This window comes from Gekko japonicus, unplaced genomic scaffold, assembly GCF_001447785.1.
Source record: "Gekko japonicus isolate JY-2015 unplaced genomic scaffold, Gekko_japonicus_V1.1 scaffold2225, whole genome shotgun sequence".
Taxonomy (NCBI): Eukaryota; Metazoa; Chordata; class Lepidosauria; order Squamata; family Gekkonidae; genus Gekko; species Gekko japonicus.
In genome coordinates this window covers 221,293-249,009 of record NW_015174905.1, presented here as the reverse complement: position 1 = coordinate 249,009, position 27,717 = coordinate 221,293, and the positions used below count along the sequence as shown (strand labels likewise).

The window sequence follows — 27,717 nt, the reverse complement described above, 5'->3', positions numbered from 1 at the left end:
CAAGAATACCCAGATTTAAATCAGTGCCTGTCAAGTTACATGCACAGTTTTCATGTCTGATGCTAGCCTGGACACAATCAAGTTCTCAGCAAGGGCCATGGCTTCCACACTGATAGCCAGAAGACATCTCTGGCTCAAGTCCTGGATTGTGGACTCCCTTTCTAAGAATCATGTGGCATCTTGGACTTTCCTGGGTGGCACAAGAAATGCTTGTAGGCATACCCTTCCAAGTGACCACAGACTTACAGATCACAACAGATGCCAGCCTGATGGGTTGGGGAGCCCGTTATGCAGTGGGCCACATGCAGGGGATCTGGTCCCATCAAGAAGCTTCCCTCAGCAGCATCAATCTTTCGAACTGCATGCAATTCATCTGACACTTCTTCACTTCCAAGACCATCTGTCTCAATTGAACATATGTATATGGACAGACAACACTATGGCCAAGGCGCATGTGAACTGCCAGGGAGGCACCAAAGCCAAAAGGCTACAGCAGAAGTCAATTCCTTATGTCCTGGGCAGAACAATATCTGGCCTTTCTCAGAGCAGAACACATCAGTGGCATAGCAAATGTTCAAGCAGACTGGCTCAACCACACCAGGCTGGACCAGGGGGAGCGTACCCTCCGTCTGGAAACATTCTAGTCCCTAGTTCTACATTTCAGCCTACCATGCATTGCCTCCCCAACCAATGCCAAGACACCCAGATTCTTCTTGAGACAAATGTCAACAAGCAGAACAAGTGGATGCTCTGGTGTCCCCATGGCCATCAGGCCTTCTTTATGACTTACCCCACACCTTTGATTCCAAAGGTTCTGAACAAAATGAAACAGGAGAAGGCAGAGTTGATTTGCCTGGCTCCATTCTGGCCCAGGAGGCCTTTGTTTTCCAACCTGTTGAAATCATCGGTTCAACCTTCATGGGAAGTTCCACTGTCACCCAGTATGCTAACACAGAGTCCCATCTGTCACCCAGACCCAGCTTAGCAGATGTCTGTAACGCATCTTACCTGGGCTGTAAGGCATCTTACCTGGGCTTTCGTGTCAACATTTATCAGGCACTACAAGATGGACTCTGACGCTGTGGCTGATGCTTCTGGACAGTCCAACAGCAAGTGGTCTAGTCCTACTGTTATCTATATGGTTGGTAGTCACTTTTCCCTCCCTGGATCAGATGATCTTTGTAACATCCCAAGCATATCAGAGTGTCCTCCTCCCCTCAAGAGAGAATGGAACATTCGACTTACCCCAAAGAACATTCGACTTACTCCTTCTTCTCGACAGCGAGGGGGACACTCTGGTCCCACCCTAGTTGGAGGGTCTCTGTTCAGCCTATTACATTTTCTAAAGAGTGACTGACTGCCAATCTCCATGTTCATTGTTCGTTCACTGTTCTAACAGTGTATCTTTATCTGTGTAGTTTGTTTCATTGGGTACTGTAAGCCTTGTTGTGTCTGTTTGTTTGTTTGTTTGGCACACACTGTGGACTGTTAACAGCTGCAGAAGTCTCCAGACTGAGGGTGGGCTCCTCCTCCCCCTGGAGATGGAAAGTGCACTCAGTTTCCTGCCTCCAGGGATTGTGGAATAGGAACCCAAGCATATCAGAGTGTCCTCCTCACCCTCAAGAAGAAGGAACCTAATGGTAAGTCCAATGTTTTGTTCTCTCAACCTAAGCTACTGCACAGGGTTGTTGTGAGGATGAAATGGAGGAGACAAGAATATTGTAAGCTGTTTTGGATCTCTACTGGGGAGAAAGGTGTGGTGTAAATCACTAAAGAAATATAGCATCAATAAGAGGCGTTACATTATTTTCCTGTGTGGAAGAATAATTTGGCAGCAGGTTCTGGGAACTGTACTGAGAAAAGCTGGGGCATGAATGAGCAAGAAAGAATTTATCCCTTGAGAGAAACTTCCATTTGAGAAAGACCGCACTTGCAGGATTTTGTTTCCACTCCCCTTCCCCTCTCTGTCTTGGTCTAATTGGCTTTGCCTTTGCCCCATTTCAGAACATGAAAATGAAAAGGAAAAAGCAAAAATGGGGAAAATCATAATTTCTCTCAAATTTCATTGCTAGGAACATTTATGATATTTTAGGGTCCAAGCCTTCATGGAGCAGTCAGAGCTTGTTTTCTTGGGGTTGCTCTCTCAGGATCTTTCTTTATTCTGAAGCAAGCTGGCTACCTATACAGAATTCCAGGGTGTTTCAACTAAACTCTGTTGCTGAATCTCTTCTATCATCATAAAACTCTTACTCAACTGGTAATTCTGTTGTTTCCATGATTACTAAGGAGAGAATTAAGTCTGGAAGCTGTGACCTTGATGTAATTTTTCAGCTTGCGTCAACTTGTGTTCATTCCGTTGACTGTGCAAACACATTAAGTTGAAGTGAGTTCTGATGCCCATAATAATGTATTTAGCATCCCCACTTGGCTGCCACAGAGTAATCAAAGATTTATTTACTTTTGGATGAAGGCTAAAAGTGGGACCTCTTGCTACTTTTGTGCATAAAGTGGAAGAAGCGGGAAACAGACTTGGTGTACTGTTTCTTCCACTAAACCATAAAGGACAGTTGATCAAGTGATTTGCTTACCTTGGAGTGGTGAATTTGCACATCAGTACCGATTATGGTTTTTGGCATTGACTTGGGGTTTTTGGCAGAGACCACATCAAGCAGTAAATCAGCAGCATAGAAAAACTGTCATATGATGGAAGCATTTAATCCTCCATATGGATAAAGGCACTGTGTGTTCCTAAGAGTAGCAAAGAATCAGTACATGTTCCACAGCTATGCTGTGTTAAAGTGCTATGTTTATACAAATTGTGTGCAATTCTCATACTCCAAACCAGTTAAAACATTCCTAGTACCTATAGCCTCTGGCTGTAACCTATATCTTGTAAAATTTTGCAAAAGAGATTCAGCTGAACCTTGCCCTTCCTTCTGACCCAATTTGGGTCTGGTGTACCCAATTATTTAAAAGTTGTCAGAAGAGAGTGGAGCTTGCTATTTGTAAGGATTACCCACATGAGTATATGCCACTTTTTTTTGTACTTAAGACTGTATTTAAAGGAATCAGAATATGTTTATGCAATAAATAAATCTGCTAGGTGTTCGTCTATGACTCTCTTCTGCTAAGTATTGTTTCAAGGGGAAAAGACTTCCTTTAGCTGAGAATTACTTTTTGTGATGGAGAATTTCTTTATTGGAGAAAATCTGGGTTTGTCAAAGAAGGTTTTTCTTTGTTGGAGGAAGACACGGTGGAAGAGAATCATTAGATCCATCCCTAGGTTTATATCACAGTAAGTGCCATTTTCAGACTTCTGTTCTGTGCATCCAAGACATGACAATGTATTGTAATAAGGTTCTGCCTTGTGTCTGCCATGCTTTTATAAAGTGTCATCCATATTTGTAACATGGAAATCAGTATAAGGGCAAAACAAGATGTGACGTTTGCACCATTTTGGAAATATACATGCATAGACTACTGTACCTGCACATTCAAATGGGGGCAAATAATGCCCACACAGCCATGTGGGCTCAGGAAAATGGTGTATGGGAAGGGGGCAGAAGTGCATCCTTCCCCTGTGTCATGTCTCAGTCTGAAGTGGATCCCTGTGATGCCATAAAAATTAGTTCCCCGCAGCTGCTTTGTAAGGAGCTGCGGTGGCTCAAGTGGTTAAGATGCTGAACTGCAGGCTGTGGAAGGTCAGTAGTTCAGCAGTTCGAGACCCGGGTGCCGCAGGACAGAGTGAGCTCCCGTCTCTAGTTCCAGCTCCTGCCTGACTCATTTAAAAACCTAACAACTAGTATGATCATATACTGTATTCTTTAAAGGGGTGGCGGATCTCCCTACAGTCCTATTTCCTGCTAAATATTTGAAGAGAAGCTGGCTAATCCAACACAAAACCTCTACCTTCGTCACCTTCCCTTCAGTTCCAAAAAAAGGAATTTGCAATAGCGGGATGCATCTTCCATAGTGAAAACCTCCTCTGCTTCTTTCTTCATATGTGCCATGGTACAAGTGCCATTGTATTTTGAAGGATCAGAGACGACTGAGGAAATAATCATATAACGGACATAGGCGTTTAGGAATTTTGTGGTGGGAAGAAGATGCCATAATATCAATATACACTGAAAGCAGCGATCAGGAATCCTTCCCTTTTCTGTCTGAGCGATGAAACTGCTTGCTGACTGACACACAGTAAAATTCCCAGTTAGTCAACAGATACTCATATGCACTCAGCCTCAGATCAAGCATAGTAAATCAGCCCCGGGTCAGACAGAAGGGGCTTTTTTTCCCTTTTTTCTTTTTTGCAGGACCAATACTCTGTTAATAATAGCAAAACATGACCTTTACGGCTTCTGCTTCCATTGTTGAATGGCCATTCCCTTTTAATGCAGCTGTTTTGGAATTCTGCTTGCCAAAAGATGTGTTTATATCTGGCAAGAGCTCTCTGGGAAGCTCCAGGAGCAGCGTATGAGACACAAGCAGAGCCAGAGCTGCCTCTGCAGATATCCTTCCTTTCCCCTCCCCTTCTCTTTCATATAAATGCACTTACACACACACACACAGACACACCCCTCTCTCCTGGAGGGATGTGGAGGATCATGTGCTGAAATGAAATGATGATGTGTGTGCGTTTGTGATTCCCCTCCCCTTCTCTTTCATATAAATGCGCTTACAGACACACCCCTCTCTCCTGGAAGGATGTGGAGGATCATGTCCTGAAATGAAATGATGATGATGTGTGTGTTTGTGTGAGAGAGTGGCAAAGCAGAGCTCCTGAGGACGGGAGGGGCAGAGAGCCTCCTTAGGCTTTTCATGTGCTTTTCATGCCCTTTGTTGGCGGGGTCCGGTGTTCCTGTCTGCTGCCCGTGGCTTCCAACCCTCGGCAGCAAGAGCTGGAGCCAGAGCTGGTTATCATAGGGTAAGTCTGAAGTTCTGGGGCTGAAATGTCAGATTTGTCAAAAATGGGTGCTTATGAATGTGTGTATATGTGTATATTCTCAGCTGTCAGGCCTCTGGCCGTCCTCTCTCAACCACTTACACATACAGTAGCAGCAATCTCAGCCATGAGTGGAATTTGTGCAGGGGGTGGGGAGAGAATGCTGGGTGCATTGTGCAGCCCCCTACCTGCGTTCATCTAGTAGCTGTGTGTAAATGTAAATATACTGCTTGCTTGTAAATACTGCATTTGCATCAGGAGGTAAAATATCACAGTGCACGCACACAATGAAAATAGTAACATTAAAATATATATGATTTAATAGTTTAAGTAAAAAGGGGGGTTGTTTTCCATTTCTGTTGCGTTTTACACTGCTCACTCTAGCAGATCTTGGACTCCTCCCTGGATCTATTCAACAGGGCTTATTCCCAGGAGATTATTTTTAAGATTGCACTGTTAATGTACTGATGTTGTTGCTCTAAGGTGTAGCAAGGCTGCTGTTCCCATTTTGGAATATGTTCATAAGGCAAGCTAATAAAGCCTGTTTGGCATGGGCAAGTAATTAGCAGGCACATATATTTCTTCAGGAGAAATTTTAACTGAAAGAGTTTGAATGTGCCTTAATGTATTTCCTCTATTTTAGGGCTACGGGGATCTCCATCAGAAAAACAAAATGTATTATTGCTAAGAAAATAACACTGGGATTTCAAATTCATCATCCCTCCATATCCCTATTTTATAAGCAAGTGGTAGATACTATATTTTCCTTTAAAAGTCCACTGGGAGAAGCTTTTAATCAGTAACTACCTTGTAAGTAAATGAATAAGCAGACATACAGTCTGCAGAAGCAAACAGCCTAGAAACCTGTGCCATGAACCTAACCTGCTCACTATGCATTATAGTGGCATTATTATTGTATTTAAGGGAAGTATTTAAAACTATGAGTTTTGTTTTTTGCTTGTAGCACTGGCCAGTACATGCGGTGGGTATGCTAAAACAATACAAGCAAGATAAGACACCTGTATTAAAGAAGACACATGCAATAAGGTAAAGGGTTAAAGAGCTGCAGTTGGTAGGTGCTCCCTGAAACATGTACACTTGTTTACAAACAAGCATTTGTTTCCTATGCTGTGCAGTGCATCCCTTTGCAAGGGAGAAAAGAATAACTTTAATTATAATTTTCAAGTATTATAATTTTCAAATCCAGTTTGCCATGTGGTTCAAAGAAATTGAAATTGGTTCAAAGAAATTTTTCTTCCCGTGCAAAAGAATGCATTAAAATTGTAGAAATAATGTGATGAAAATTATAGTTATAGATTCAAAAATAAAAAATTACTCATTTTTGGCTAAATATTTATGGAATATTTATTCCTCATTTTCCCCCTGTACAAGCCCAAAGCAGATTACATCAGCAGAAGTTCTTTACAGAAATGAACCAATAAGCATTCCGAGCGTTTCATGTACATTGTAGTCCTTACAATTGTCTTGTAAGGTTGACATTTTTAAATTTTTTGTTTAATATAATGCAAACACTGTACATACAAATAAAGCAATAATTGCAAGGTAGACATGTATTATTATCTCCACAATTCAGATGGGGCACTTAGGCTACTCAGTACACTTGTCAGAAGTAAAATTCATCCCAGGGTTTTCAGCTCATGGAACACGTGTTATAAAACAGTTTGCTCTAGATTGCAGGTTAGATCCAGCGCTCTTTTCTGCTCAGTCTCTGCCAGTTCCCTTTCTTATTACAGCCCCTGTTTCACATGTCTTTTTTCCAGGCAAATCTCATGAGCCCCAGTGTAGCCTTTTCAGGAGGGGGAACCCCCTCCTTCATTTTTTCCAGTGAAAAAGCTGTGGAAAACGCTATTACTTCATACGTTTCAAGGTTAAGCTTTGGTTCTCATGCCGGATTCCAGGCCTGTGCCTTGGTGATCCCTGAGGGATATTCTGTCCTTCATCTTAACTGTTGAAAAAGCATGGCATTCTTTGTTGCCTGTAAGTGCAAACTTGTTCATTGGGGTGACTTTCAACAAAAGCAAAAGGGACATCCCCCCGCCCCGCCCCCCGTGCAAGTCCTTAACCTTGATGCTTGTCTCTTTATTTTGGGCTGTTATAATTAAACAAGAATTTCCAGAATTCTTATCCAAATTTCTTCTTAGATTTTGGAGTTCTGAATGGGGCCATGTTTTTGAAATGATACGTTAAGAATCTTCCATCCTACAACAACAACAATCTGAATTTTATATGAACATTCCGTGCCTGCAAAGTTTGCCAGAGCTCTCAGTTCTTTCATATTGTTGTGTGTGTTGTAGGCTTCTTTCTCATTATTGTGTCAGGTAATTTTCTTTGTTCTTCTGGTTGTTCTCAAGTCTGTTGTTGATACTCTTTAGAGCTTTTTCTTTCTCTATGAAAACTGGTGGAGGGGGTTGACGACACACAAACTTCAGAAAAGGCAAAGCCAAAAAGATGCAAAGTTACTTTACAGAAAAATTGCGAATTCCCAGTGCACTTGCTGATCTCCATCAGGAAGAACACCCTCTGTTGAGACTTGCGTAGAGGAGCTGTATTGACTTATGCAGTGGAACTGTGTCTCATGCCTGAAGGCATGTCTCTCTCTGGAGGGAGATCTAATATGGTTAGGTAAATATTGGACAAATTCCCCTGTTGAAAGTCAGTGCAATGCACTGGGAGTTGGGGATTTTCTTAAAGGCGAACTTTTAACTCCAGTTTGAAAGCAGATGTATACCTCTGTGTTTCTTGGCTCAATTTAAGGTGCTTGTTGTTATTTGTAAAGCTTTTCAGAACCAGTGTGGTCTAGTGGTTAGAGTGTCAAACTAGAGTGGAATCCCCTCTCAGCCTAACCTACCACAAAAATGAGGAACACACATACTGGATGGGGGATACACTTCTGGGTAACAATGTATGTGAACAAGATATTAGGGTACGGGTGGACCCTAAGTTAAATATGAGCAGTCAGTGTGATGCGGTGACAAAAAAGGCTAATGCGAACTTGGGGTGTATCAACAGAGACATAAAATCCAAATCGCAAGATGTCACAGTCCCACTGTACACTGCTTTGGTCAGGCCGCACCTGGAGTATTGAGGAGGGTGGAACACAGAAACCAGCTGGGGCTGTAAATAATGGCAACGACGAGGAAAGGATAGGGAGGGCTGGATAGAGGGAGAAGGTGCAGGAGCAGAAAGCCTTGTCCCCGTGCATGGAAGCAGTGACTGGGTTGGTGCTTTCAAGACCCTGTGGGCCCTGGCTATGATGTTCTTCTGTTCCCAGAGGGCATCGCATCATGTTCTGGTTCATGTCCACACACACCCCTCCCGCATTGCTTCTGCTGATACCATCTCTGTAGCAAGCTTGGACCTTGGTAGATTTTCAGTAGTGGACTCACTATGTGCTATGGAATGGTCTTCCAAAGGAGGTGTCGAGCATGCTGTTTGATGTAATAGTTCTTAAAATTATACCAAGCTGCTTTCTTAAATTTCCAGAATGATGATTTTTCTGGAAGTGTTAGGCCACTTAGCTGCTTTATTTTTGCGGGGTTTTTTACAGCTGTTGTTTTAATGTTGCAGTTTTATTTATTTGTTTATTTTTATGCATTTTAAACTTTGGTCTTGTAAGCCACATCAAACTGAAATGAGGAAGTGGGATACATAGTTGTTTTTTTATGAAATGAGGAAGTGGGATACATAGTTGTTGTTGTTGTTTTTAAACCAAATAATATACTAAATAACTCCACACCAATGTTCCCTCTAAGCTGTGGAGCAAGAATTCTACTTTATGAGCTACTGGCATTAAAGTTGTGAATGAACGATTTGGCTACTGCATAAATTAGTTTGCTGTGGAGGCATCCTTCCTGAGCTAAGACAAATGTGTGAGCTGGAGGCTAAAAAAACTCAGCTTAGAGGGAACACTGCTCCACACCTTGTCTTGAGTATCCCCCCCCCCCCACAGTTCTTTGAGCACAAGGGGTTACTGATTCAGCTGGATGCTTTCCTCACTTTATACCATGGGTCTATTGTAGAAGACATTCCCTCAAATAACGGAGTGTAACGATGCTCCTGAAGGGTCTATGCTAAGCTACTGTGAGAAAGTGAGGCTTCATTTGTAAAGAGGCTCTGCTTTTTTCTTTCTGGAGACAGAAAGCAGAACTCAAACCATAGTCTAGTTTGGAAGAGGGGTTCACCACTGGGGAAATATGCTTCTCTCTTCCTCTTTGACAAATGAACAAAATGAATGTTTCTTGTTTTATCTGTATTCCTGCATATGTGTTTTATCTCACATAAACAGGATGGAAAAGAGCAAGTAAGGTATATGTATAGAAGTTAAATGCTGTTCACCAATTATTGATGCGAGCATTGTGTTTGTGAAAATGGCAGAATATCTGCTACCTCAATTTTTTAATGCAGTGTTATTCTGTTCTGTATAAAAATATGTTGAGGATACTTTCGATTGTGCTGGCATCCTTTAGTAAATATTATAAGCACTAAAGGTTCAGTAACTGGAACCTCTGAGTCTTGACAGAAAAATGTACATAAAGTACTTCTTGGCAGTAGAACTTGCTGGCAGACCACTTGATGGCATGGAGGTGGGGATTGTGGCTCGATTTAATAGTAATGCAGGGGGAGTTAAAATTGCTTGTCTATGTGTTTAAATTGGCCCTTCAAAATTATATAAGTAAAGCGTGCCAAAGTAACGTCTGCTGGAGCCATGCATTCCTAATGTGCTAACACTGTACAAGTTGTGGCTCAGAGCCTAATTTAAATGTGAAGCTGGCCCTGTAGAACACCATGCAATTTTAGCTGCCTGTTTAAGGAGAGTGTGCAGATGTCTGTAACTATAAATTTCTTTTAAATCTTGATATGCTCTTTTATTCATGGTGTGTGGTAGAGTGCAGGGATCAAAATTTTGATTCTGTGCAAGAAAATGGAATTAATTGCATCCTTCTTTTTTTTTAAACCCTTCTTTATTTCTTCCAGAAGAGGGCTGTCCAAAGGATCTGCAGACCGTGACATACAAGGAAAGACTGAAGATTCTCTTCCAGCACCTTTTACCAAAAGCGTACAAGAAGCAATTAACAGCTATACATTGTATGAGTTACCTTCTGGAATCATGTTGATTTAAAAATGAAACATGTGAAGTATGGCCTCCAAGAGTAGACAAGAACAGTGTAATGTAGTATGTTCTTAAAAACATAGAAATTAGCTTACAGTAGCCTAGAACTGCAGTATGATCCTCTATGTATCACAAACTATTTCATCATCAAGGTTCTTGGTCATGATTTTGTGTTACTAAAAATCACCCAACTTCTAATTCTTTTTTTTTAGATATAATATTTTTCTTTATTTTGAACACACACAACAGAAATACACGTACATAAACATACAAACACACATGGGGGGCAATTTTAGTTCCAAATATTTAACAAATATTTATCTTCTAATTCTTTGATGTTGAAAAAAATAGCAAATGCTGTGCAGTATCTTGGTTCTGGGCTGCTTTTGTATCTCAGGTTCATGGAGCTCCCTGTATAAGGTTTATTTTCAACATGTCTGAAATTGTCAGCTGCATTTAATAATTGCCTTTAAAGTTATTCTGGTTAGGATCCAAAGAACTTTGAAACTAGTTCCAAAAGACCGACGGTATGTCAGCCTATGTTTCCCAATTAACGGTCTCCAATTCCCTTATATGAACTGGAGCATATTTTAGAAAACACGGTGGCAGGAATAAGATTTTAGGCCATGCTTATGATTTTAAAAAATTGCAGGAGAACAAGGAAAGAATAGAACAAGTCTGTTGTCCATATCAATTGCATAAGAGTACCTGGCTTGGATAGCAAACAGTGGAAGAAGACTTTCCAAGCGCCTTCTTTCGGGTACAGCCCAGTGAGGTGCTCCCCTCCCCATTCTGATCCTAGGGCTAAGGAGAGGGGACCTCCATCTACAGTATCAGGGGCATTGACAAAATTCTTCCACTCCTTCACCAATAAAACTGTTGTTCCACTGTTACCATTACTGTGGCAGAAGAGTGCCTGTAGTCCAAAGCGTACCTGTGAATGTAGTAGGTAGCTTATACGTATTCACAGAGCAGGAGAAAAGTCGCTTAGAACGTTTTGTAATGCATTGTATATTTAACCCGTGCCATAAGCTGTTCACTCATCTTTTCCCACCAGTATCAATCAACTGCTTTTTCAAAATTTTAATAATTGCAAAAAAGTCTTAAGTAGCTCCAAGTGTGGTGTCTTAAGCCGCAATATATGTGTTTGTATTTAAAGTGCCACAAAGCTCTTTATTAAAGTACAGCGAGGTTGGATCCAGGACAGCATTTCCATGGGCTGTACCCATGGAAGGTAACTTGCATGGCTCCCCTTCCCGAGGCAATCTGAAATACCTCCGAAAATCCTGTTTTCAGGGATCTCCCCCAGAAGCAATATTTCAGAAGTCATTTCAGGCTGCCCTGAGAGGAGGCAGCCACGGAAGTTGCACTCCCATTGGACCCAACCCACTGTTCTTAAAGAAATGTAGCGTGAAACATTACTTTTAAATTTTGTTTCTGCCTCCAGTGTTTCTGTTTCAACGTTCTCATCTAGTGGGCAAACGACACCCACAGACTTGAATCGTTCCTGGTCAGGGATACAGAGTTATACTACTGGCCCGTCTACAGAGAGAAGCTCAGTGTACTCCTGGAGGGACGATGTATGTCATCATTTATGGTTAACCACTTATGTGTATTCTCTCCTGAAAAAAAATCTCTAAAATATTTGAAGATGACTGCCTTACATGTACAGATCTCAGCTATATTTATTGGGAAGGTCAATCAAAAGCTGTGTGGTAACTTCCAATAAAACATTTAGTGTAGAATATCTCAGCTATCCTTTTTTCTTTGTGTTATTATCTTCACCTCTAAACATTCTCCATCTTCCACTCCCTAAGACTGTTCTTTGTGATTATATTAGTAAACAAATATTGATTTTTCCCCTTCTCATATTAATCTTCTTTGGATTCTGCTCCTACTCAGCTTTCCCCAGCACATTTGATCTTCTCGCCCTGCCTGATCTTGTTAGCCTTTATTTCTTGAACCGTGGTACCCTTGCCACCTTTCCTTTGCTGGTTTCGGCCCTGTATTCATGCATGGTGTGAGATCCACCCTCTTTCTGATATTTTATATCCAAGGATTTGTTTCTTTCTGACACCTTACTTCCTGCTAAGTGAGCATATTTCTCTAAGCTTATTCATTTCTACTATTTATTTATTTTTCTTCTTTTACTCCCATTTCCCATTCATCATCATGTTCTTTATCAGCACTGGGTTTCCTAACTCTAATCATTTTCTTTGTTGTTTTTCCTCCTTTGAAATATTTTCCTTCACTTACTTCTTTTGATAATCTTGTTCCATTTATATTCCTGCAAACCAGCTATTTGTAAGCATCAGCCTCTCTCCTTTTTTAAAATCTATTGTTCCTTATATTCTTACTTTCTGTTTGTTGTTCAGTCGCACAGTCGAGTCCGACTCTTCGCGACCCCATGGACCAGCTCCCGCCAGGCCCTCCTGTTACATCTTTTTAATCTTGCATTCTGGCATTTAACCTTCCTTGTTTTGCTGTTGTTTTCTCCATAACTAGCATCCTATTTGATCTGTAACTGTCATTCTGTATGATCTTTCCCTGTGAAAATTTTCATGTCTTGCTGTTACTCAAAATGCTTCAGTTTTCTTTCTCCTAATTGTATTATATCCCTTTCAGTCATGTAACACCAATTCTACTTGCATTTTTAATAATCTCTTACACGTAAATTACACTGTACATCTTCCAGTTTTTACTTGACTTATCTTCAGACAACATTGATCTTTCTGTTTTTCTCTGTTAGGGGATCCAAAGGACTGCAAGCAGAGCTCCTATCAGAATGTTTCCAGCTTCCCCCCTTTTCATTGCAGACCCCTTTGCTTCTCCAACAAATCGTTCTGAAGGTCAGGCAGGGCTTATAAATAGTGTAGAGAAATGCTTTCCACCTTAGAGTTCACCCTAATAACTCAGCCATTGGCACCTGCACTCTGGCCATGACTTGGGACCCAGCTGCAAGCATAGAGTTGGCAAAGGGGAAAACTGCAGGAGATGAGTCAGCTGTCTCCCAAGTACCGAGCACTCCAGCATTTAACTATGGAGACAGTGCTTGCTGAAGCAAAAAAAATAATTACTACCTAATGCCTTGTCACATCTACAGGGAGACAGACTGGGACAGCCAAAATGCTAGAGTATATTTTCTTCTTTTTGAGGCAGGAAGATCATGATTGATCCTAGAGGGGGATGGACTCCCAGTAGAAGAATATACATTCTCATGGTATGAGGAAGAAAGTCTCTGATGCTGTTACTCTTACACTGACTCTTGGCTCTAGCCATGAGTGACTAGATATTTGCATTGGGGCTCCATCTTGACCATGTGTTGGGGAACAATGGGGAATTCCCAATTCTGAGAACTAAAGTAATGATAGACTTTTAAAGGGTCACAACTTCAAGAATTACTGACCTATCCTAATCAAACATCATTTAGGATAAGTTTAGGATTTAGAGGATTGTATGTTTTCACCTTCATATCCTTGCTTGACCAGATCATGTATACTATTTTTGTGTATTAAACTTTATTATATTTTGAATGCTTCAGTCCTGATCTCTGTAAACACACACCACAGCTATTCAGTACTGCTTCCGAAAGAGCAGTAAAAGAGAAAGGCTGATTATGAACGTGATTGCTTGAAACGTAATAGATTGTCCCCAAGCTAGGTAGTACAAGCAAAGTAGGAGACAGGGCAACCATTAAATGGCAACATGGTTGTGGATGTGCAGATGTGTCTTGCAGGGGATACCTGTTCACATTTGTTGGTGGCAGCAGTTACTACCCAGGGATAAGCTGATAACCCCAGGGAGTAAGGGGAAGAGGTTGTTTTGCCACGTAGAGACCTAAGATGGCTATGGGGCTTTTCTGATCTCCTGAGACCTGAGGGAATGGGCCTTGCGAGAGTGCTCTTTCACAAATAGTAGAGGACATGGTTTGGAAGTCTGCATTGGGAATTCTATTCAGTGGGGCTCATTCTCAAGAAAGTGTTCTTATTTTAGTGGTATTGAATTTGATGTTCAAACAATATTTGAATGATTTGTGCCTATATTCAATTTTATCTCAGTGACTAATGTATTTTTAGATTTGAATATGTATAGAAATGATGCTGTTAATTTTAAAATCCTTAGGAATTTGATAAAGCTAACACACAAAGAGTGCATCAGTTGTTCTGGGATGTGGATGAAATGCTGTTTGAAGGCAAAGTGAGTTCCCAAACTGAGAATCTAAGGGCAGAATGTAAAGATTGGACCAACAGATCTCTTCACTTAAGGCAAGTCTTCGATTATTTTCTCTGTCTGGATGTGTAGACTCTCTCTTTCTAGAGTTATTTCCCCTCAAACATGTCTGCAGTTTGCTTTTTTACTTATTAGATTAAGCAGTGAACATTGTTGTAGTCACCAAATTGAATTCTAGTGTTTGGAATTCCATAGAGTCTGCATATGTTTCATTAGCAATGAACTGAGAGCTAGTTTGGTGTAGTGGTTAAGTGTGCAGACTCTAATCTGGGAGAACTGGGTTTGATTCCCCACTCCTCCAGTTGCAGCTGCTGGAGGACCTTGGGCAAGCCATAGTTCTGTCAGAGCTGCTCTCTCAAGAGCAGTTCTCGAAAGAACTCTCTCAGCCCCACCTACCTCACAGGGTGTCTGTTGTGGGGAGGAGAAGAAAAAGGAATTGTAAGCTGCTCTGAGATCTGAGTGAAGGGCAGGGTATAAATCTTAATATCTTATTTTTCTTCTTTTGCAGAATATTGGGGAAACAGCTTGTTCTTCCTAACGATGAGGGCTTTCAGCACTACCAGAGAAGAAATGCCAACACTGTATGTTCCAGATCCTTACCTAGCTTGAGCGAAATGACCAGCAGTATGAAAGAGTATGTTGACCCTTCAGTATGAACTGTCACTTAATGCGTGTTCTTTATATAGTATGTTTGAAAGTCATACATATTTTTAAATATAAAACTATGTCAAGGACCCAAGCCTGGGTCCCTGTGAGCCACTACCCCTTAGGCAAGCAGGCAGCACCCAGAGCTGTGGGTCCTCAAGGTTATCGGCACACAAGGAACCAGACCTTGGTAAAACATATACAGGTTTATTAAATACTTTAAGAAACTATGATATCTCTGGGCAACACAGTCCCTGCAATCCTGCGGCAAGGAAATAAGAAAAGCTAACTTCTCTAATAGAACAAAGTTTGAGTCCAGTGGCACCTTTAGGACCAGCAAAGTTTTATTAAAACTGTAAGGTTTGGTGTGCAAGCACCCTTCCTCAGACAAAATGGAATAAAATCTCCTCAAGCACTACTTACAGGAAAAAGAGGGTGGAGGGCAGCTGTTAGGAAGAGCCACTCAGAGCCAAGATGCATATGCAGAGCTGAAATTGGATCAGGTGGCCAGTAAGATCAATGAATGGCAGCAAATTAGCACGTAAATGCAAGAGTTAACAAAGTGATGTGAGAATGAAGCTAGAGTCCAGCTTCTTCAGACCAACACAGCTACCCACATGAATTCTCTATCTAATACTTCAATATCAGGTATTAGATGGCACACCTTTCAGAATATCAGAGTCCAAGCTAGAGGCTTAAGCATTGCCTCTGCAGCAGTCCATCACAGTGGGGCTTAGCATAGTCTGAGCCAAGGCCCAGTTGAATCATCAAGTTATCATGGCTTCCCTCTTGTCTATGGCTTAATAATAATCTTTGGCCATCTGGCATCAGGTGATCTCCCAAACCCAATCAGGGAGCTTGCTTGATGGAACTCTCTAGAAGATGACGACATCTGCTCCTGTTTCTCCCCTCCCATCTAGTCATAGAACGGAACACAGGTTCCCAGGATTAGTCAATTACCGCATTCTTGAATTTGGTCTTGAAGGAGATAAGGATGGTACAGGCAAGGAGGCCCAGTTGTGGACACCTGCAAGCCAGAGCAGGCTTACCATTATTCATGTTAACCCTTTGAGGGGGGGGATCAGAGTGCTTTGCCTCACAAACTATAACAGTTAACAAATGCATAGTGAGAGGACTTATGTTTCTCCCAATAGTGTCCAAATAATCAGAAGGAAGAGTCCTTATAGAGATATGTTCATCTGGAGATTCTTTATGAAAAATAGAAACAAGTAGTTAATTCTCATAAGCAGTAACTATGGGCAGTTTATAAAGGTAATTGTAGGATAATTTGAATTCATTAATATTTTTGTAACAATGCAGCTGATGTGGAAAAAAATAACTTATTATTTCTTGTACATAAAAAGTATTAATAAAAAGCTTGGACAATAGATTTTCTTGGGCTGCGGTCACATGCAACATTAGCCACGCAAGAGATACGGAAGACAGGCGGAGTTTCCGGGCGCGATCTCACCAGCACATCTGGGGAGCGTAGCGCTTCTGTGGCACAACCGAGGCTTCCTCCCGAAACCGCGCAGCAAAAAACTAGTACCTCGGAGGTACTAGTTTCCGAAAACTGCGGGGCAAGGGCGGGCGTCTGATCGCGTTTCCGGTGGCATCCGGCGCCCGCCCATGTCCCCTTGTGAAAAAGGTTTTTTTCCCCCAAGTCCCCGTGGTTGCGCACATGCACCCAATGGAGCATGCGCATTCGTAGTGAACACAAAAAAAGAAAACTAGTTCACCGCGTCGCGCGCTTCTTCGTTGCGTGCAGGCATGTGTTGTGATCGACGCCTCTCCGTAACCACAGAAGCTCCACGGTACCTCCACAGAACCTCCACAGGAGGTATGATCGCTTTACTGCGTGTTAGTTTGCCCCAGGGCAAACAGCCACGCTTCCCCCCCGCAGTTTCCTGCCCGTGTGACCGGGGCCTTGGTTAGATAACATGTTAGGTGCAGAGTTTTGAGGATCAAGGATTGATGCCCATGGGGCATCTGTCTTAGACACTAGTCCACAAAGTGATGCTCCCTTCACATAAGTCCCTTCCCCCCATTCCTTAGACCTGGCAGAATTGTGAGTCATAGTTTTGGAACTACTGGAAAAGCTCTCTGTGGCAAGTGAGGCAGATAAAAGGAGGTATTCACCACCCAGAGGACGCTAATGGCTAAGAAGGGGCCACCTTCATAAGGATGTTTTGTCATTCTTCATTTCGGGTTACAAATTGCGACATAACTTCTAATTCAGTTGCAATATGGCACTTTTTCTTGTATCTGGAAAATGTCTTTAGGTTATGCATTTCGGGCTCCAAACTGATCCCTGCAGCTTCTCCAGTGCACAGGGCATCCAACGCTGATTTAGCTGAGTCATCTGTGTATTTGTTTTTGGAAGAAGAAATCTATGATGCAGAGGGGAAGATCGAAGAGTACCTTGCATTTGACAACAAGGAACTGTAAGCACTCCATTTTTTAAAAGAGTATAATAAAAATGATTAAACTATCTTTAGAAAAAGGTCATGCTTCTCTGTAGTAGCTGTTTTCTTTATAATAAGAACTAGGGGAAATGCCTGTTGCAGGAGGAGGCAACAGGACCTAGGGAGAGCTGTCGGCTTGGGGTAAGGGGGCTGGGCCCGGGCCCGCCCGGTGAAGCAGGGCCGGGGCGCAGCATGCGGCCACCTGCCGCATCCCCGAGCATGGCCGGGGCCGCCGGAGTCCCCTCCAATGCAGGGCCTACAGCCTGGCTGGCAAAGTCCGCCCCATGCAACAGAAGGCTGGTGTGGCCGCCAGAAAGAGGCCTCGCGCTTGGCGGGGCCACAATCTTGCCCCACTGAAGGACTTTGCCTCTCACCAGCGGAGAGGTCCTCCCGCCTCCCAGCCAATGGCACGCCAGCAGCCTTGAGCGGCAGCTGGCAGGCCAATGGCTGACGGTGCACATTTTTTCTCCGCTCCCTTACTCAATTATATATAAGGAGAGATAACATTCTTTATAATTTAAAAAAATTCATATTAAAAATATGAAATAGTTGGTCACTTTTAGGCAAATCCAGTAAGACAACATAAGCTAATTGACCGTTTATTAATAGAGAACAGGTAATGTTTGGTAATAAAGCTTTAATTTGCTTGAATTAGTGATGATGAGAGTTTGGAGCAAAAGAAATCTCAGCTTGCTCAGAAGAGGACTAAGCGTGGGATTCCTCCTGTTTCCCCCAATGCCTGCATCAAAGATACTGTCACTGCAGAGATATTTGATCATGTCTGGAAGAGTGTAATTGAAGTACTGGAAGAACTAATAAGAAAGAACTGGGAATCAGCTGTTGCAGGTAATTGGAATGTTTCTGGGGAAAGCACTTCTAGAAATAGTCTTAAAGGTAATAATTTCTAGAAATTCAAACTGTTCTGTGGTTGAGAAATGTATAGTTAGCCTGTGCTAAAATATCAGTCTCTGGCCTTGCTTTTGTATTGTTGTCCTGTGCAAACATGCTGGGAACAATGGCTTGCATTAGCCCTGGTTTGCATTGGTACATATGCAACACAAAATCATGGTTAAAACTGGGATGTGAAAGAGAAATCGCTGTGCAGGTGGGATAGAGAGGGGAACATGAAATCCCGAGGCTGGATTTGCTTTGCAAGGAGCCAGCATCGTATTTAGATTGGACCTGTGTGAATAACTGTAATGCTGCACATTACTGCTAGTTTGTATATATATTTGATTCAGTTTTTTTTCAATGATGGTCTAGAGAATGACAAACAGATGGAGAAACTGAAAGCTATTGGGAATAAATTGCCACATCTGCCTGTTCCTCGTGTTACAGTAGATGCATCAAGTGTACCTCCATCAAGAGGGTCAGAGGCTCGAGTAGCATCTTTTGGCTTACACTTTGTCCCATCACAGGTAAATAAATTCTGGCTAGGGTCCTGGTAGTCCAGGAGTTGAAATTCAGCTTTTCTCACCAGCCTCTTCTGGCCCTAGGTCCCTCATATCCCCCCTGTCTTCGTGAGCTGCCAGCCACAGTGTCTCTTTCTTGCAAGCTTCCATTCACCCCTCTTCTTTCTGCTTAGGTACCTGTGTGAGATATAAAGCAGTTGTCTGGGTTCTCAGCTGGCCTTCTGTTTTCAGGATTTAGGCTTGCAGATAGGCCAACAAACTTTTTTTTTAATAAGATGTATGTACACAGTGTTTACATTATATGCACACCAATGTTCCCTCTAATCTGTGGAGTCTTGTGAGCAAAAATTCTACTATGGGAGCCACTGGCATTAAAGTTGTGAGCAAACGATTTGGCTGCTGCATAAGTTAGTCTGCTCTGGAACCATCCTGCCTGAGCTAAGAAAAAAATTGTGAGCTGGAGGCTAAAAAAATGTGAGCTAGCTCACACTAACTCAGCTTAGAGGGAACATTGATGCACACAGACATATATACACAGGGCAAACAAAAGTCTGGTTCTGCTTAGCCTTTTCTCCGACAGAACAGCAAAATTACGTAATATTCTCTATATTAAGTGAGCTTAATGTTTTATACGTGCGTGCACACAATGGTTTAGCAAGCTCATAGCTAGTCCAAAGTCCAGGACTGGTGTCAGTGGTTGGCTTGGCGCAGTACGACTTCAGCCAAGGTCGATAGCGTGGCAGAGGTTTCCCCTACCTTGAGACATTGGGTTGATTTGTTACTTCCCAGTGGGACAAAAACCTGGTGAAAGTTAAAAGACAAAAACACACACGAGAGGATTTTTGTTCTTCTCAAAGCATTGGGGAGCACAAGAGGAATGCTTTGTCCTTTTTAAAGCAAGCTGAGATTTCTTTTGCTCCAAACTCTCCTCTTCACTAATTCGGGTAAATTAAAGCTTTCTTACCGAACATGATTGGCTCTGCTCCAGGCATTCTTCCCTGTTGGCCCAGGGGCCCTTGCCAGAGTTTCTGGATCAAGCAGACCAGCTCCACTTTCCTGTTCCTTTTAGATCTGCTTTCACTGATGAGGCTAAAAGGCGAGAAAGGCCATTTGTAACTGTGTATGGGTGGGGAGATGTGGGGGGGGCTTGATTTGTAAGACTGGCAGCTGGTCCTGCAAGAGCCCATACTGATGAATCCCCCCAAAATAATGGCTTTTCCTGGTTTATTGGGGAATTATTCAGATAAGCTTGTGTAGCTAAAATAAACATAAATGTGACATCCTGCAATGCCTTAACAATGTTTCATATAGTGTATTAAAAACTAGTATTTCAAAAGAGCAGTGGAGGATTGATTAAAAAATCTTGTACAGAGATTGATTAAAAAGATAAGGAATAAATAACTCCAGTGAACTTTGCTAAAACCCTTGGTGCACTTATGTGTTTTCATTAAGTATATATGTTTTCCTAAACTACAACAAAAAAAGGGGTTTGTTTGACATATGGCGGCTGATTAGTGTGAGTACTTTGTGTTTTATCCTTATAGTATGGTAGCCACCACAAAACTACTTTTCCATGGTCAACCCCCAAGATGATATTGATCTACTTAATTTATACCCACTTTTCTCCCCAGTGAGGACCCCAAAGCAGCCTACGTAGTTCTCCTCTCTGTTTGAGCCTCACAATAATCCTGTGAGGCAGGCTAGGTTAAGAGCTTGTGACAGGCCCAAGGTCACCGAGCCAGCTTCCCTGGCAGGGTGAGGATTTGAACCTGGGTCTCCCAGATTCTAGTCCAACACTCTAACCACTACACCACACTACACAAAAATGACAGGTATTTTGCCATGGTCCCATAGGTACTTCCCATGCTAGCACCACAGTTCTATCTGCTGCATGTGTGGGAAGCACCTCTGAAATCCAGGTGACTTGTGTGATGCACCCTCCAGCCAACCATAGGGAAAATTTTGTAATAGCGACTTTGTTACAAAAGTAATGTGCAAACTGGACTTCAGTCAGGTCAGTAAACCATTAAGAAATGTGCATGTGGTGTAGTGGTTAAGAGCACGAACTCTGATCTGGGAGAACCAGGTTTGATTTCCCACTACTCCACGTGCAGCTGCTGGTGTGACCGTGGGTCAGTCACAAGTTCTCTCAGAGCTGTTCTCTCAAGGGCAGTTCTCGAGAGAGCTCTCTCAGCCCCACCCACCTCACAGGGTGTCTGTTGTGGGGAGGGGGAAGGGAAAGGAGATTGTAAGCCACTCTGAGACTCCTTCGGGATAGTGAATGGCGGGGCATAAATCCAATCTCTTCTTCTTCTTCTTTATATAGAGGTGAATTTTTCTTTAAACATTAATTGCAGTGTGCATTCTAGCTCTTCAAAGAGTGTTAGCATTAAACCACTTTTTTGCACATGTTTTTCATGTGGGATGGAATTCCCTTCAGTTTTTTCATGCATAATCTTTAAACTCTGTGGGTGTCCCCCCTTCAATATTTGGTGTCTTTCTGGCAAAGCCCTGAAAGAGTTAATAACGGTTGGTTCTATTTATTTTGGTAGATGCATCGTTTCCCCAGCAATTTGTACAGCGATTTAAATGGTGTTATGACCATTCAAGCTAAACCACTACAACGAAGGCACTCAGTCTTGGCAGAAAAGACTCAGTGAGTATTGGGAAGGCTTGTGAGATCTCGCGCTTCACTTTTGCAGCGTAGAAAAACCCATCCTGCCACATGGTTCCATAGATTCTTAATGAACTCTGGGTCCTCCGTCTCATGCTACGTTTTGTTATTTTGCCTGTGTCAAACTTGTATTTTCTTTTAAACATCTCAGTGCAGCATATTCTGTTTTGGTGGTGGTGGCGGCGGTGGCGGTAAACTAGTCCTGTACAAGTGGCGACTGGCTTCCTGAAACTGTCCCTCTCTTTCAGGAATGAGCAAGAAGATAAGCCACAACCCACAGGCCCCAGTGTTAACTCAGCGCGAAATCGGCTGGGGCGAATTACTGACAGCAGCGTTCTTTCATCTTCCCGGGTGTTGCAGGGATCCTCTAGGAAAATGCCAGGCCATCGTAGGCTGCCATCTATCGTCCCTGAACCATTGCGCTCAAAAACCTCCAACGTTTACAGCGATGAAGTTCTTAGGGGGACAAAACTGTAAGACGTCGTTTTCTCCTCATTGCTACTGTGATCTTAGCAGGAGACTCAGGTCGAGTGATTTGGCTTCATCGCAGCTATTTCACTATTCCATTATTGTGTCTATCACAACTGATTTTATTTTATGTCACATTGTGTTGTTCTTAAACCTGCCACCTAAGCCTTGAAAGTAAGTCTGCAGTGCCTAGTAAAAGCATTAGAAGCCAGCAGAGGATAATACCAGCTGCAGAATTAAGCCATTCTGGCACTGCTGAAGTATGATTTATTTATTTAGAATATTTATATCCTGCCTTATTGCTTTAGACTCAAGGCAGAGAACGAGGAAACAAGTTACAGGACAGGAAAAAAACCCCCAAACAAACAGCATAACAGTCCATCAAAGAGATCAAAACAACACGTCAACCCAAAATACACAGATCTGGTTTGATGAAGCTATATATTATACACAGTTCTGGTTTGGTGCTTTATTGAACATGATTTGAGAACTAGAACTAATTGTTAGGTTTTTGACAGGCTTTACATGAGAATTAGAAGAATTCGGCTGCTCTCCTCGGAGGAGGAAGAGGCAGGGACATGTGATGCCCAGCATCATGGTGTTTCAGCGTGGGGGCAGAGCTGGCAGGGATTTAAGGATGGCTCTGCCCCCACCCTGCCTCTTTCCATAGCCAATGTGAGCAGTGGGTCTGACCTTGTAAGCAGTAAGTGATGTGTTCAGGGGCATTGTCAATTTGTAAATAGGCATCTTGCAAAAAGACATAACAGGTATTCCGCTGTCTATGCAACCTTAAATTAAGAACAACTCCTCCTGCAGTAGTTGAAGGAACTGAAAAATGCACAATTGTGTTTATTCATATCGATTTTCCCCTCAGGTGCACGGCCTTAGATCGCATGTCTTCTCCAATTCCGCCGACAACACGGAACAAGTTGCCACCAATAAGTTCAGAAGTTGTTGATCAGTATCTTTCAGTTCCAGGATCCCGGCAAGGTTTTGTAAGAGATATACTCCTTCCCTTTTTTAATAGCATTATATCTTTAGCTGAAATGTAGAAAGAATCATGTTGTCACTCAGTCTGTTTAATCACAAATAACTGAATCCCTCAGGGTTGTGCAGTGGTTAGAGCACCAGGCTTAGACCTGGGTGACTAGCGGTGCCGTCCTAAGTAATTACGCCGTTGTAAGCCCATTGATTTCAGTGTAACTCTGCTTAGGATAGGGCTGCAAGGTTCCAGTCCTTGTTCAGTTATGAAGCTGAATGAATGCTCTTGCACAGGTCACTGTTTCTCTGCCTAATCTACCTCACAGGGCTGTTCTGTCACTGGAAGGTGGGTGCAACAAAAGACAAGAAACAGATGTTTCAGAAAGGTGTTTTCTTCTTCAGTAACCTGTGTGTTTCTGTAACTTTTAAAGGAACTTGTTTCAATTTGCAGCTGCACTGATGCCTTCCTGTTTTGACTTTACTGCATCAGATTCTGTTCCCTCTTATTTTAGCAATTTCACTTCTGTGCCTTCTTCACGTACCTTGTTTTAGCAGCTCGTGGTTTTATTTTTCTTCCCATTTAATTTACCAGGGCGGGGGTGGGGATAATGTAGTAGTCCACATTTCCTGTGCTGGTTTTGTATCACCAAATATTAGAATGCATTGTAGATATCAGGGTATCCAGTTTGGACATAGCAGGTATAATAAGTCAGGCAAACAGCTGCCCAGTGTCATAGCCCCCCCCCCCCCCCAGTATTCAGACTACTTGCTATTGCACACATTTCAGTCGCCCAATAAAAGGTGCAGGAAGGAGAAGAATGGCCACTTATGCCTATTATATGAAGTTTATAAGTTTACTGGAAAGTTTTTAAAAAGCGCTGAAAAAGTCAGTTTCCCCACTGACTTCTCCCCAGAACAGATGCTCAACATTAGGAATACTTTGCGTTAGCTAGAAAGAAATGGGATACCATGGTTTGCTTTCTGGAGTGGTAGAATAAAAATGTGTAGATGGAATAGTAGACCCTCACCCTTTGTCTATTTTTGTGATGCTCAGTTTCACTTATTCGTAATCCATGATGTGGTCTCCAGGCTGCTTTTTACTCCAACTTGCACCCTCATGGTAATCATTGCGTTGTTAAATTTTGTGGAATACTGACTGTTTTGCTACTGGGAGGTAAGCAGACCCCTGCCTCTCAGTACTTGCAGATTTCAGCATTCACAAAGATCCTAGAAGTGGATTCCCCATGAATGGCAAGGATCTACTAGTTCAGTCCTTTTTCCAAAAACTGCAGTGACAAACAGGTGGTAGGTGGTCCTCCAGAAATAGGTCAGTTGTTCACCAGTGGACCTCAGTCTATTCTCTAGCAATCTTTGGCCTAATCCTACAGTCGCCAGCAATTAGCAAGGTTCCCTCTTCATTTACCTTCCCTTTCTGCTTCTGACGCATGGGTGAACTTAGATTATGAGCCTCTGTGTTTGACTTCAGCAATGTACAGTGCTTACCAAGTCCTGTAGCATGGCTACCTGTCTGCAATGCATCTGTTGCAGCGTAAAAGAAAAGACTGTAAAAGATCCACCGGAAGCTCACTTTGCTTACAGTGTAGTGCATTGCACTAGAGCCACTGTGGAATCGTCATTAGAGTGTTGGATTAGGATCTGGGAAGTAAAGGTAAAGGTTCCCTTGCTTGAAATCCAGTTGAATCCGACTCTAGGGTTGCGGTGCTCATCTCCATTTCAAAGCCAAAGAGCCAGCGCTGTCCGAAGACAATTCCGTGGTCATGTGGCCAGCATGACTAAACACCAAGGCGCACGGAACGCTGTTACCTTCCCACTGAAGTGGTACCTATTTATCTACCTGCAATTTCTTGTTTTCGAACTGCTAGGTTGGCAGGAGCTGGAACTAGAGACGAACGCTCACTCCGTCATGCGGCACCCGGGTCTCGAACTGCTGAACTACCGACCTTCCACAGCCTGCAGTTCAGCGTCTTAACCACTTGAGCCACCACAGCTCTGGGAAAGCCAGGTTCAAATCCCGATTCTGCCATGGAAACTTACTGGGTAACCTTGGCCCAGACCACCAAAGCGGTTAACAATTTAAAACATGCATATAAAATTACATTATAAGACCATTAAAATCAACCCCCCTCCCAAACATCCATCATTAAAACAATTTTTAATAGCACAAAGGTTGTTGTGAGGCTAAAATAGAGGAGAATAGTGTAAGCCACTCTGAGTTCCCACAGGGGAGCCAGGTGGGGAATAAATGAGGTAAAATAAAATCTATACTGAATTGCACCTCATTCTCACCTTTATTCTTGAGTAGGACTTCTAACAATTCCCCTGTTCCCCTTCTGCTTTATATAATACTAGGGAAAAGGCCCGTTGTGGAAATAAATACGGCCTCTAGAAAGAGGCTCTGGGCGGGTGCCCTGGCCTTGGACACTCAGTGTCAATTTGCTGTGGCGACCTCAGCAGGGTATAATGACACTGAGTCCACCATTTTCTCCAGAGGAACTGATCTCTGCTACACAAAGAACAGTTGTAATTTTGAGTGATCTCCAGCCCTCACCTGGAGATTGGCAACGATGGTTCCCCAGAAGGGAATAGTTGGTTTGGAGGGTGGAATCTATGGCTTTGTATCTCTCCGAGGTCCCACACCTCCTGAAACCTCACCCTCTCCAGGCTCCATCCCTCATATCTCCAGAAATTTCCCACCTGGAGTTGGTAACCCTATCTCTTTCCCAGCCAATCATCAACCTACCTTTATTTCCCCCTCACTCTTCAGCTTTCTACCCCCCACACACCTGCAGCCTCTCCCGTGCTCTGAAGCCCTGACTGCTATGTCACATTGGCTGTCATACGGGGGCCACCTCAGCAGCATATAAGGATACAGAGCCCACCATTTTCTCCAGGGGAACTGATCTCTGCCATCTGGAAAGCAGTTGTAATTCTGAGTGATCTCCAGCCCTCACCTGGAGATTGGACACATTTTACCTCAGAACAGCAAACTGTTTAGAATGTTAGAGGCAAAAGCCAATCAAGTCGCATATGCAAACGAACTTTGTGTTCCGAGGTAAAGGCCAATGAGGCTGCATATGCAAATAACCTCTGTGTTCTGACTGGCTATGGGGGGGGGGAGGAACAGCAAACTGTTTAGAATGTTGGAGGCGAGACTCAAGCAATACAGCCAGTGGATAGGGACAAATTCTGAGTGACACACCAGGGCGCCAACCAATTCAGGAGCGTGTGGAATGTTCTAGAGAAGTGCAACCACCATTCGGCTTTTATTTATAAGGGAGATGTAATATTTCATTGTCATGTATTCAAGAAGGGTAGCTGAAAGCTCTCTTTTTCAAGCAAATCTGTTAAAAGCTAAAGTGTGCTTATTTTAATGTAATTATTACAGTGTCCTGGTGGTGTAAAGGGCTTTTTCTTCTGTCTTTTCAGCACAGAAGAAGATATCCTCCCAGCAGAATATCCAGTGCAGTACCTGATGCTACTGAACGACGGCCAGTTAGAGAGCGCACTGTAGTAATTGATCAGTTTTCAAGACCCAATACCACTCATACATTTCGGGTAAGTATTTGAAAGGCTGCAAACTTCAGACCCCCCCCCCCAATTAAACTGAAGACAAAGTGTGGATGAAACCACTCTAGTACCAACCGTTCAACTGTATATGGTTATTCTTGTGCGACTGGTCTGGCTGGTTTAGGGTCGTAGAGGCTGTTTCTCCTTCCAGAGAATGTAGTATCAAGAGTCTAATTTGGAAGCTTGAGATAATTAAGCTATATCTTCTAACAAAATATCCTTAGCTGAATTCTCTCAGCTGAAAGCAAGTAAAAGAAACCCACTCACCTCTCTCACAGCTCTCTCTCCTGCTCCTGCTCAGAGCTCAGCTGGTCTCTCTGAGTTAGACTCTGAATAACACCTGCTTTAGATTGCTCTCACATTGTCCCAAATACCAGCTGCTGTCAATAAGACTGCTGGCTCAATTTCCCCAGTATTGGTTAGGAACGAAACAAACATAATATAAGAGCATCTATTGCAGTACCCTGTTTCACAGGATGACCACCCAGATGATCCTAGAAGGCCTTCAGGGAGGTCCCAAAGATCCAAGTCTACCCCAATTGCTGCTTTCCAGTACTGGCATTCAGAGGGTTACTACTGGTGCATATGTCATTCTGGCTCATAACCACTGATGGAGCTGTCTTCCATGGAAGCCAGTCCCCTTTTAAAGTCAACTAAACTTGGGGCCATCCTTGTTTTCTGTAGCAGTAAAGTCCATAAGTTAATTACGCTTTGGGTGAAGGTACGCATTTGTTGATCCCCTTGGAAATGGTTTTGACCACTCTTCAGCTCTCCTTATGGAATAGTTACATCCCCATAACTCATGGTTCATTTGCTGGTCAGTGTCTAGCCTTGATTTATTGTTTTGTAAAAATAAACATATGTTTCTCTGTCAGTCAGATGCAGCTCATAAAAGGTCATTGACGTCTATGGATTTTGCTAATCATATGTGGACAGGTCAAGGAGTACTGACAGGTAAGATTTTTTAAATTTTACTCACAAAAACCAAAGACAATTGGTTTTATTTTTATTCACAAAATTTTATTCACAAAAACCAAAGAGAAAAACCCATCATCCCATCTAAGCAATGCATTATAAACATCTTGAAGAAATATTAATAACTAGGAATAAGGCTTGTTGTGGGAATAAATACAACGAGCTCTAGAAAGAGGCTCTGGGCGAGGGCCCTAGCTTCCCCCCCC

At 42.7% G+C, this 27,717-nt stretch overlaps 1 protein-coding gene across 1 annotated transcript in view; it reads left to right on the top strand.

Annotated features, from left to right (window-relative positions):
- Positions 1 to 4,829: 4,829 nt before the first annotated feature.
- Positions 4,830 to 27,717, top strand: part of FAM149A (family with sequence similarity 149 member A) — a 29,015-nt gene continuing 6,127 nt past the window's right edge. The window contains exons 1-13 of the mRNA XM_015425001.1: positions 4,830 to 4,924; positions 9,938 to 10,048; positions 11,521 to 11,653; positions 14,196 to 14,338; positions 14,812 to 14,937; positions 17,231 to 17,392; positions 18,069 to 18,259; positions 18,677 to 18,831; positions 21,378 to 21,481; positions 21,748 to 21,972; positions 22,842 to 22,962; positions 26,396 to 26,524; positions 27,412 to 27,490. Of these exons, the coding sequence (XP_015280487.1) occupies positions 4,830 to 4,924; positions 9,938 to 10,048; positions 11,521 to 11,653; positions 14,196 to 14,338; positions 14,812 to 14,937; positions 17,231 to 17,392; positions 18,069 to 18,259; positions 18,677 to 18,831; positions 21,378 to 21,481; positions 21,748 to 21,972; positions 22,842 to 22,962; positions 26,396 to 26,524; positions 27,412 to 27,490 (1,774 nt within the window). The remainder of the gene's footprint in view (positions 4,925 to 9,937; positions 10,049 to 11,520; positions 11,654 to 14,195; positions 14,339 to 14,811; positions 14,938 to 17,230; positions 17,393 to 18,068; positions 18,260 to 18,676; positions 18,832 to 21,377; positions 21,482 to 21,747; positions 21,973 to 22,841; positions 22,963 to 26,395; positions 26,525 to 27,411; positions 27,491 to 27,717) is intronic.